At 39.2% G+C, this 12,335-nt stretch overlaps 1 protein-coding gene across 19 annotated transcripts in view; it reads right to left on the bottom strand.

Moving 5' to 3' along the window:
• Positions 1–12,335, bottom strand: part of SGCD (sarcoglycan delta) — a 695,743-nt gene that overhangs the window by 228,729 nt on the left and 454,679 nt on the right. Inside the window, exon 5 of one of the 19 annotated variants that reach the window (XM_086412615.1) lies at positions 1–12,335. This exon is cut by the window's left edge and continues 29,281 nt beyond it. The exons of the other annotated variants lie outside the window; for them this stretch is intronic. Within the exon in view, the coding sequence (XP_086268741.1) occupies positions 12,177–12,335 (159 nt within the window). The 3' untranslated portion in view covers positions 1–12,176. 19 annotated transcript variants of the gene reach the window in all.

Below are 12,335 nucleotides of genomic sequence, written 5' to 3'. Positions count from 1 at the left end.
GCCAAAGAATAATAACGGTATAGCAGGAGATGGCACAGTTTAGGGTATGTATGGTTGGAATGGGGAAAAATTGGCCTCTACAGGTAGCTGTGATTGTATGAAGCCTATGCAACAGAACAGAAGCCATCTGTAGGGGAGTGGGGGATGGTCAGAGAAGCAGCTATTGACAAAAGAAAAATAAAAATGAATAGTCTCTTCATGAAACTAGTAAGGGTCCTACATGTTTCTTTGGGTTACAGGGAAAGCAAGTTAGACAAACAGCATGGGCCAATACTTATGTGTTGCCCTGAGATAATACAGTATTTCAGTTAAGAAGTGTGTTAGAGTCAACATGGTTTGGAATAGTAAATGCATGTTTTTCCTTAAGCCCTCTATTTGACTGCTTGTCTCTAAAAGGAAGATCAAAATGATAGGTCCTTTTTAGTGATACTCTACGGAATGAATGAGATAATTTTACATGAGAACTGTGACTATTAGTTATTTACAACATGAGGGTTTAATCTCATATTACTTGGATTCAAATTCAACAAATATTTCTGAGCAATTACTATGGGTGAGACTCTCTGGGAGGTGATTTTGAACCTATTAGTTCATTTAATCTCTATGACAACAGTTCCATTAAGATGATTTAAAGTTACAGATATTCAGTATTAGAAAAGGCAAATCTGACAGGTACTTAGCAACATTAATGTTTCCTTATCATTCTCCACCTCCTGGTTGCCATTTGCTAGTCATCCCTGTAACACAATGGTCCAGGCATCCGTGGAGTGTCTTGTCTTCCTCTCCTCAGCCTAGCCTCACTGGGTCTCCTGATCATTATATTTACTTTACAATGTTGTGCTCATAAGCCATGGACACTCTACTTTGTGGTGATATAAAGACTTTTCAAGCGTAATTTTAAAAACAAATGTGCTTTTGGCCATAAGGGCTACGTTTAAAAGTCAAATTCATGTAACTTCATGATAAATGAACATTGCTGACTCCTGCAGGATCATAAGCCCTATGTCAAGCTGTGGCGGAAGGAACCCTAACATAAACAGTCCCTGCTTCTTCCACCCACTCAGAGTGGGCAACTGTCCCATACAATCCAACACTGAGTTGGTATCGGCCATCTTTTTATACTAACTCCGCTGTAATGTAGCCACATTGTATTTTCTTTTCACTTTCCTGTCCTTCCTAACCAGAGTGCTGCTAAGATATGGTCAAAGAAACACTGTGATATAGCAAATTCTCTGTGGCAGCCACAGAAAGCATGGGGGTAGATTCCACATCTCAGAAAAACCGCGCAGTAAGATCAGTCTAAAAAAAAAAAAAAATCAAGACTGCTATAGAATAAATGAAGACACTTGGTTTGTTAACTCCTAAAGTCAGAAACAAACATGGGGACTACGTATCCATCCAATGATATGACTATTTATGCATTGATAACTTAAAAATAAAGCTAGCTCCATTTCTCATGTATCAATGAGCTACTACCTATCGATAATTTGTATTCCCATAAAAGTCTTCTCATATTTTTAATGTAACTACCTGAGCCTTAACTGAGTCCTAAAACCAATCTACACAGCTTGAAAGTAGAAGACTGCAATTATCCTACCATCTGTACTTGTCTATGACTATAGAGAGAGAACTTTTTATTTCTATGACTCTGATGTTACAAAATGGGAGCTGTGGCTTCCTAGTTGGCGAAATCTACCATACTGCAGCAAGCAAAGAAAAAAACGGTAGAGTGTTTGCCTCATCCTCCAAACATGGTGATTTTCATCACCATTTATTTACCTCTCCCTCCTCATCTCCCTCCAGAATGCATCAAGTACATCTGCAAAATATTTATCAGTCTTAAAAGCTTCATCTACTTTGTGAACCATTTGGTATTTGCCTGGAGACAGAATCATTGCTGATAAAAACAGAAACATTCATGGATATGGAAAGTCCCACACTCATAATTTAGGCAACTGCCACTTAAAACATCACTGGTAATAATTTACAGAGCAATGCGTCAACAAACTACACTCAGCTACTGATGGAGATCACAAAATCAGAGTGAGTATTTGCTTATAATTTCACATGGCAAGGAAGCGTGTTTTCGGCCTCTGAAATTATATCTCCTGAAAAATTATCAGTATTTTTTGATAATGAACAAGTTTTCTTAAAATTAAGACTAATAGTGCAACACCCACAGCAATTACAAAGTGTTGGGTGCAACAAGAGTCCCTGGGAGATGAGTATGTTTTGATTGAAGCATTAAGAAAACAATTTAAGTGACTCTTTTGCTAAGCCTTTTGCCTAGTGAAGAACAAAATGTTTATGAATATATTTAAATGCCCTTCTTCCAGTTTTGAAATAAATTGTATTAGAATGCCCTTCTTGCCTGGATAATCCCATGGACAGAGAAACCTGGCAGGCTGCAGTCCATGGGGTCACAAAGAATTGGATATGACTGAGCAACTAATACTCTATTTTCAATTCTTTCTGAATGCTAACTTCTCGCTCCATTATTCTCCCCCAATATTCAACAAGTATTATTGGCTGTGAGATGCCACCTAACTAAAATAGTACTTATTCCTACCATTAAGGGAACAAAAACCAAACCACAGTAGATTCTGGCATGTATTCTTCTGTCTTCAGTATTGTTTATGAGATAAGCAGGAAGCAATCTCACATCACATAGTCGTTACACGGGACTGGGATGTCCCAGAAACCAGAAGGGTGAAAGGATGCTGATGTGCCACAGTGATGATGTAGAGAAGCTCAAAGTTTCAAGGGCTGGAAAGTGTTAAATTTCATTATCTTCACCTTTCCAGTAACACACAGCTCTATACCTGTGAGCTTCCATTAGCCAGGGTTGCCATGAATCAAGGCTTACAGCAGTGCAAAAGAGTCAAGTAGGGAAAGATGGGCTTTTGGTACCCTTAGGACCACGTTTGGAGAAGGCAATGGCACCCCACTCCAGTACTCTTGCCTGGAAAATCCCATGGACTGAGGAGCCTGGTAGGCTGCAGTCCATGGAGTCACGAAGAGTCTGACACAGCTGAGCGACTTCACTTTCACTTTTCACTTTCATGCATTGGAGAAGGAAATGGCAGCCCACTCCAGTGTTCTTGCCTGGAGAATCCCAGGGATGGTGGAGCCTGGTGGGCTGCCGTCTATGGGGTCGCATAGAGTCGGACACGACTGAAGTGACTTAGCAGCAGCAGCAGCAGGACCACTTTTACCTCTGTCACCTTGTCTGTCCTGCTCCCCATGGTTTCCTACAACACAGCTGATCACACCCTCTTCTACATAATATGATACTTAGCATGCAGCTGATAAAGAAAATTAATCATTCTAAAGCTCCTATAAAAAGAGAAATTTGTCTTTATCTCCCCACCTGAGAAGTGTTAGAGAATCTCTGAGTCAGAAGGATTCTAATAAAGTAATTTATTCAAAAAAACAACAACAATTTACTTTCTTTTCATAAGACAGGCACTAGTTGGAAACCAGGGAAACAGTGGTAAACAAAGCAAATAATAATACTAATAAATTTTAATAATCATAAATTATCATATTGAAATTTTTATAGTGCTTTATGCTCAAAACAATATTCTACAAAGTGACATTTATGTAATAAATTTTATAAAATTATATAAATAAATTAACTCTTATGATCCCATAATATGCTTATGAGGTAGTGCTGTTATTAGGCCCGTTTTACAGATTAAGAAAGTAAAGCCCAGAAAAGGTCAAGCATTACACAGCCAGTAAGTGGTGGAACCAAGTTTAAATCATGGGAAGCTGTGTTTTAGAACCTTCTCTTATACGTCACTTAACAATTGCTTTTCTAAGCCCCTGTAATCATGGAGATGATGCAGTATTAAGAAGCAAATGGTCATTCAGTCATTTAGTCATATAATATGCACCTATAATATAGAAATGGAAATTAATATACCTAAGTATATTAATACCTAAGTAATATATGATATGATAGTGGAGAATAACGTTATTAGTTAAGGGATATATTTTAGATAGGCCGTCAGGGGAGCTGTCCACCAGGAGGTGCCATTTGAGCAGAGGCCTGGATGAAACAAGTCTAGGCTTTCTTCCAGCCTGTGTTCTCAGACTGTGATACATGGACCTCCCTCCCAGGGCCTGGGCATCCCGTGGCGGAGGACAGGGACACTGGGTGGACAAAACCATGGGCTGCAGTGCCCCGGTCCTTATCCAACCACAGGAGTTCAGCTTCCATCTGGTTCAGATTTAGGGTTTCAAGTAAAATCTGACTTCAAAAAGATTCCATGGCTTTAAAAACAACATTGCAGAAAACCACTGAGCACATCCAACCTCTTTTATGACAGACACACTGAGAGGGAAGAGGAATGACTTGCACCAGAGCTTGGTGCTAACCCCAGCAGGACAAGAAGAGCACCCAGATTCCCCAACTTTGACTCTAACGTTCTTTCTGGAAACACCTAGCTGCCAGCTGCAACCCTCCTCCCATCCAGGACACAGTATTTATATCTAGAGGGTAGAGACAAAAGGTTTTATCCAAGTGACTGTCTCTGTCTGTTTGGAAACTTCATAATCAAACTCCAGGCTTATCAAGAGAATGCAAAGATTCCTGCCTGTCTCCTGTATGTATTAAAGTATCTCCACCTCTGCCTCCTGTTCTAATTTATATTTTTCTCAGTCTTAACCAATTGCATCTTTTCTTACTCTGTCCCTGTACCTATTTCTTACAAGTTACTTTAAATATTTTGTGGGAATGTGTATTTGCATGAAGGGTACTCTCAGTAGGGGACTGGCGTGAATACAAATTTCCAAGTCTTTGAACAGATGAGATTCTAATGGTGAACCTTTGGGCACCACAGCAGACAAGAAAGAATTCTGGGGGCAGCCTGCTTTCCTAGTGGTCCTTAAACAATACAATTAGACATTGTCAACCTCATTTGAAGTTTGGACCTAGCTCTTCTATGAAAACTCTAGTTACAGCTGAGATCTGACCCAAGTCCTCAGTAACTTCTATTTCCAGCATGATCTTCATTCAAGAAAAGTACACAGTCAATTTCTCCCAAATTAAAGAAAGAACAAAAACCCCATCAGCCCATTTTAATTCTCAGGCAACCAAAGCCTCTGAATAACTATCTGTTTCCCAGGATAAGCAAACAAACAGACCAAAGGATTAAGCATCGATCTATTCAAAGTTTGTGTGTCTGGTTAAAAAAGAAAAAAAGCAAGCAGCTGTTTCACTCCATTGTTCACAATAAACAATGACACATAAAAAGATAGATACATTTCAGGAATGGCAATCTGCTTCTTGGTGCAGATGGTTTTATAGATGACCCTTCCAATTTTTAATAATCTCTATAGTTTACATATGAGCTAAGAAATGCAAAGATGCCTAATGCGCCCCTCTGACTTAATACAAATCACTTTTATTTACTTGGGCAATACTTCATGGTCCAGTTAACTTCTTAATTAAAGACAGCAAGATGCTCATGTTCCATACAAGTGGCATGGAAAATACTGTTTGTGTGCAGTATGTTCAGCTGGGAGTTGAAGCTGTTTTGAGCACTGAGGAAAAGACACCACGGCTTTTGTCGGGTTTGTAAACTAACCAGAGACATGGTTCCTCTTATTATAACTAACTTGTCAAGGAAGCCTCTTTAGACAAAGCTTGTGCTTGTCTGTCATCCCAGGTTACTTTATTCTGCCTCATGGAAAGCATGCCAAATCCAAGTTTTCAGCTTTCTTTCCCTTGTCTGCTTCTTTCCCAGTCATGCACAGTCAAGGTTAAAGGAAGAAAGACAAACAGGTGTGTTCTAGGAAACCCAGGGTGGAGAATGACCCTGGTGTGCCAGAACCTCAGCTTCCAGAGGCTCTGAGTCTGCTATCTCCTGTCACCGAGCTTATACACGATGTCAAAACCCATAGGAGCCAGACAACTAGAAGAAAACTGGGGCAAAAGAGACACACAGGAAGTAAGAAGCACTGAGTCACGAGTGACTACAAATTTGAGGAAGTCAACTTAATTTCTGGACTACTGCATGATGAGATAGATAACATTCTCAGTGCCATAAACCAGGGGCTGTGCATCCTCAAGGGATTTCAGGGGCTCATTACATAAACAAGCTAAGCAGCTCAGGAATGAAACAAGTGGTGACTGATGGTGGCTGTGGCACAATGGAGAACAAATACACTTCTACAGGAGGCACCGTCTACTGAGCTCCAGTCCTTATGAATAGTAAAGCACTCTGCCAGATTTTCTGTGTGGTTTTGTGTGTGAGAAAAAAAAAATTATGTATTTTTTAAAAATGTCACATCTTCATGTAGTTAAATATTAGAAACAAATTCACATTCAAAGGAAAGCACTGTGTGAAGCAAATAAACTGGGCTGGATGCAGTTTGTAAATTCTGTCATAAGCCTTCATATCAGTAGCTGACTTCATAGTTTATAAGGTGGGTCACTTAAATTACTTAGTTTTGCTCTCACCAATAACTTGATAAAGTAAAGAATATCATTTCAGTGTTACATCAGCCATCATTAAGGTTGGTCTTGCTGCATTATCCAATGTTGTTTCCAGTTTCCTTTTCTTAATGCTTTTGAATTCTCTTGGGAACTTAATGTGCATTGCAGTTATTTCTCATGAGGGGGAAATGGCCATGTATAACTCAACCGATTGCACTAAAGACAGTGTCATGAGAAAATTAATTATCACGTATGCTGTGTGTTGATGTGGAAGAAAATACTGCAATCCTGGATTTCAGTTCTCACTTTTGCTAGGCATAACCTGAGTAAGTTCAGACTCCTTTTGTGAGCCTTAGGTCTCCATACATTAAATGAAGTTACTGGTTTAATTGAATTCTTAGAGACTTTCTACTTTCAGCCTAGATATGCCTTGTTAATGCAGGCTGATAGAATAAGTCTCAATTCATATCATACTAAAATCAAAATGAGATTTTAAAAACTCAGCTTTCCATAAAACAAAAATGATTTGACCATTTGGTTCAGAGGAAGTTTAATCATCAGATGAGATCACATAGTACATGATGATGATGCAGATAGTGACAATCATTGTCCTTGTCATCAAATCATTTTCACATAAATGTAAAAATCCATGGTGAGGTTGAGCAGCTCAGAGTTTCAATGAGTGCCTAGCAGTTTCTCAGCTTTCATAAACACTGACAAAATGGGATACCCTCGAAATCCATTTTATATGTGGAATTCAGGCCTCTCGGGAAACAATATTCAGACTAGTGTTTATAAAACACTGGAATATGTGTGTGTTAATCTCTATATTATTATGGTTTGCTTTTTTGTATCATATAATGAGTGGAGATATCATTCCTGGATTAAAGAATATAAACATTTTAAGGTACTTGCTGCTGCTGCTAAGTCACTTCAGTCGTGTCCGACTCTGTGCGACCCCATAGACGGCAGCCCACCAGGCTCCCCCATCCCTGGGATTCTCCAGACAAGAACACTGGAGTGGGCTGCCATTTCTTCCTCCAACGCATGAAAGTGAAAAGCGAAAGGGAAGTCGCTCAGTTGTGTCCGACCCTCAGCGACCCCATGGACTGCAGCCCACCAGGCTCCTCCGTCCATGGGATTTTCCAGGCAAGAGTACTGGAGTGGGGTGCCATTGCCAAGGTACTTAGCATATACCAAAATCTTTTTTTTTTTTTCAGAAAGACTGCCAGTAAACTATGAGTGCAGGAGCCAGCAAAAATTTTTAAGCAGAAGCATGGAAAAAAAAAAGTGAGTTGAACATTGACAGAGTGTAACTCAGTGAAAGAAAAATTGAAGACCAAACTCCCCGTCCCTGGGATTCTCCAGGCAAGAACACCGGAGTGGGTTGCCATTTCCTTCTCCAACGCATGAAAGTGAAAAGTAAAAGTGAAGTCGCTCAGTTGTGTCTGACTCTTTGCGATCCCATGGACTGCAGCCTACCAGGCTCCTCCATCCATGGGATTTTCCAGGCAAGAGTACTGGAGTGGGGTGCTATTGCCTTCTCCAAAAAGCTACTGAATATGATAAGAGTTTCCTTAGAGATTTTCACTGAATTTGTGATTAAGAAGACATGAAGAAGAGAATAAGAGACCATTTGGTTCAGAGGAAGTTTAAACATCAGATGAGATCTTCATACATGATGATGATGCAGATAGTGACAATCAGGGTCCTTGTCATCAAATCATCATTCCCCATCATCAACATCATCATCATCAGGGGATGGAGGTGAGAGCAGGAATGCCCATTCCAGAAAACTCACTTCATGTCAAGTTCTGCATGAAGCTCTTAACAAATATTACCTTATTTATTTACAACCACCAATGATGCAGGTATTAGTATCACCTCAGTTGCACAGGTAAGAAAACAAGAATTTGCCAAGTTAAGAAATTGCTCAAAGATTACTCACTGGTTAAACAGTAGCTCTGGTTGCCACCCAAGGCCAATGATACAGCACGTGAGCTTGATGATGGTGTTGTACTGACTCTTGTTACAGGTAACTTCTAAGAACCCCATTTACACATGATTTCTTTATTCTAGACACAGTTTATGGTAGGTAGAACATCTTAAAATAGGTAAGTTTTTAATAGATAAAAAGTATGAAAAATATAGAAATATCCTTAAACTTTATACAATAATTTTCCACTTCATTCTGTTAAACCAATTTTTGTATCCCTCCTCCAACTTTTCTTTCTATTCTCTCCTCTCCAAAACGTCCAAATTCAGTACAGCAATGGGCTAGGATCCCTATACTCACCCCAAGTATAGTTTGAGGGGAGTATGGAGATAACTCACTGTGCAACTTTCTCATTGGTGTAGGTTTGAGACAGAGTGTTTGCTCAATAAATGCTGGCTTCCCTTCTCTTGTCACTTCACATTAAATTTTGTAAAAACACTATCTAGTTCCACCATCATGGGAAGCAAGGGAAGATGCCGCTCTGAAAAAGCAAGGATCTGCTACTTTTATCCAGAATGATACTCTGTAATGAAAAGTCTACTTAGAATTCATGCATTCAATCTATCTACTCACAGCTTGTGCCAAAAACCCGTAGTTGTATTTTGCAATTATAAAGATGCCTACCACATTGAAATGGGACTTAAATATAGTCTTAATGGCATTAAATCCCTTAAGTTTATAAATTTCTGTGCTAATGCATTCAAATAGAATTACTAGGGACTGGGTGGTCTTTGGATGTGATGGTAGAATAGTTAATTTAGTGTGTCCTTTTCAGGCAATTTCCTGAGCCGCATGATACTTTACCACTTAGAAGCTAGGCATCCATGTAGCTAAAGCTAGAGAAAGCCAGGTCTTTCACTGAATTCCCAGATGAGAGTTTTTATAGAGATGAACATTTTCTCATTAATTTATCTTCCTAAGTGATTGCTATAGCACTAATCAATTTGTAGTGACTTTTCCAAGGTTGTAACCTTCAATAATGAAATCAGATACTGTATTGAACATAGTGTGGATTGCTTAACCAATTTCGGCTCCTCTCAGATCAATGAAACACAAAACCAAAATGAAGTCAAGAGTTGCTTCATTAGTTATCCTCACTTAGAAGAGCTGAGTAATCTTGTTCAACTGGACGCTGATCTCTTTTCAATGAGAAAAACAGGAGACGCCCCATGAAAGAGAAACAGCCATGATCTATGGCAAAGTGACAAGGCAGACTATTCTACAGAGGAGAATCTTCCAGAGGTGGCATGCATGCAATGGTCAGGTACATCAGAAAACAGCAAAGACACAGTAAACTGAAGATGCCAGAGTAGAGAATGGAAAGCTCCTGCATGTGAGGTTCTTGTGAGCATTATGTGAGGCTATGATTCAGGAAGTGTGGCAAATTCCACTGGTTACCTGCTCATCAGTCAGTCTCTCTACCTTCTTTGCTCCCTGAATCCCAATTTTGTTCAGCTGGCAATAATTCCTATGCTTGAAGTAAGGAGAGGCCTACAGACCAAATCCCTAGCTAATAATATTATTCTTTTGCCTCAGGAAGAAGTTTGGATTTTATTCTAGGTGTAATGGGAAGTCAACAGAGAATCCCTTGCAAAGGCGTGAAGCAGCTTGATATTTGAAAAGGCTACTCTGGCTACAGTTTGGATAATGAGGCTAAGAGTGAAAGGCAGCAGAGACAGAAGCAGTTACAGCAATGAGGGTGGATGGGGGCTTCAACAAGTGGGGTGCCTGCAATGGAGAAAAGTAGATGGATCAGGGCACATCTTTCTGGTAGAGGCCAAGAGACTTTCTGATGGGTTTTATCATATATACACATTGTATGCCCTCTTTTATTCATTTAAAACACATTAATTTCGTGCTGAGAAACATATAAGCTAAAAGCTTTGTGTGTGTGTGTGTGTGTGTGTGTGTGTGTGCGCGCGTGCATCAGTTGTTCAGTCATGTCTGATTCTTTGTGACCCCATGGACTGTAGCCAGCCAGGCTCTTCTGTCCATGGAATTCTCTAGGCAAGAATACTGGAGTGGGTTACCATTTCCTTCTCCAGAGGATCTTCCCAACCCAGGAATCAAACCCGAGTCTCCCGCATTGCAAGCAGATTCTGTACTGTCTGAGCTTTTAGAAAGGAAAACTAATTTCTAAAAAATAATGGAAAAATAGTGAATTTTAACCCTTTAATTTTCTTTAAACAAGGACTTGAAAGTATTGGATTTAACTCACTGCTTTTTCAATATTAAAGTAAGTTTTTCCAAGACCATCATTACTTCTTAAGCTTCTAATTAAGTGTATCTTTGACTTGGGATCAGATGACTATTGATTTTCAGATAGCTTGGCTGACATATTTGCTAAAAGTCCAATTCCTACATATGGGCCTAAGAGATAAACCAGGTACCCTTTTACAGGTCTTCTAAGACATGTGTCTCAAGTTCCTTATATGGCTCTAATTCTCCACCAGGGAAACTTATTTAGCAACATTTTTCTTAACACATATCAACTATTCTACACAGGATCCTAAAATCTGCTCTATTAAACATAAGAAATCTAACCAGATCACTGACACACTTATAGAAATATAGATAAATAGGTAAGAGGGGTTGACAAACTACAGCCTGTAGCCTATTTTTCTGTGGCCCTTGAGATAAAATTTTTTTTTTTTGCAGTTTTAAAGAATTATAAAAAGGAAGAAAAAAAAAGATAAAAATATTTACTACCTGGCCCTTTACAGAAAAAGGGACAGACCATTAGAGAGAAAGGACCAATACAAATTAATGAGATAAACTTGTTTAATCTAGGTAAGATCATTAACCTATTGTATATTTAGTAACTTAAATGGATAGTTTAACTAACCAACTTGCTAGGTTGTATGTGATTAGTTGCCTTGTCACGTCCTACTCTTTGTGACTATATGGACTGTACCACCAGCCGCCTCTGTCCATGGGATTCTCCAGGCAAGAATACTGGAGTGGGTAGCCATTCCCGTCTCCTAGGGACTTCCAGACCCAGAGATTGAACCCAGGTCTCCTGCACTGCAGGCAAATTCTTTACCATCTTGAGCCACCAGGGAAGCCCACTTGCTAGGTTAGGAAGAGTAAAAATAAATCAAGAGCAATGAACACAATAGAAATTTCTTAAATGATTGAAATTGACTGTTCAGTCCAATACAGAATCCTATCCCAACACTCGTTACAGTTTTATCCAATTATTCCTTCTAGGATATAGCTTCCACAGAAACAATGGATACATTTACAATATTTTTGGTACTTTAAGCCAGTATGGTATGGAGTCCCTGTTAAATTTCATAATCACTGACTGGGTGACTGAATTAATTTGGTCTTCTTGATGATTTTAGCATCATGGTTCCCTCCCTCTCACCAGACACAGAAGGAAGTAAACTTGTTGGCAATTCAGTAGTTGCGTTCAGTCTGTACAACTCAGTAGTTTAGATAGCACTCAGATAAAATTACCCACTGCCTCAACTTGCTGAATTTCATTAATCGATGCACACAATGCAAATGGTGCTTTGGAGAACTTCCATGTTATTTGTTCACAGGTGGATGAGAACCAATCCCAGGCAGAGCAGATACATCAATAATCCTTTTCAACACTTCACCACCCCCACCAAAAAGCAAAAATGAAAGCTAAAGAACAAATAACACCAAAATATACTCAAAACAAATACTAATTTTGATAATATTGGCTAATAAAATCAAGGTGTCTAGGGATCACTTCATTAAGACTTAAAAAAAATAAAAAGAATGAGACAAAGAGCTTTGGTAGAAGGCTATGGTTAACAGAGAAGCTTTTGAATTGGATTTCCTGAGTTGAAATCTTTGCTCTGCTGGTTCATAAGAACATGGCTTGGAACAACCTACTTCTCCAAGCCTCAATTCTTTAAT

This window comes from Bos grunniens, chromosome 7 (assembly GCF_055505025.1).
Source record: "Bos grunniens cultivar Pamir isolate PY7600 chromosome 7, Bosgru_T2T1.0, whole genome shotgun sequence".
NCBI lineage: Eukaryota > Metazoa > Chordata > Mammalia > Artiodactyla > Bovidae > Bos > Bos grunniens.
This window is presented reverse-complemented; position numbering and strand designations above follow the sequence as displayed.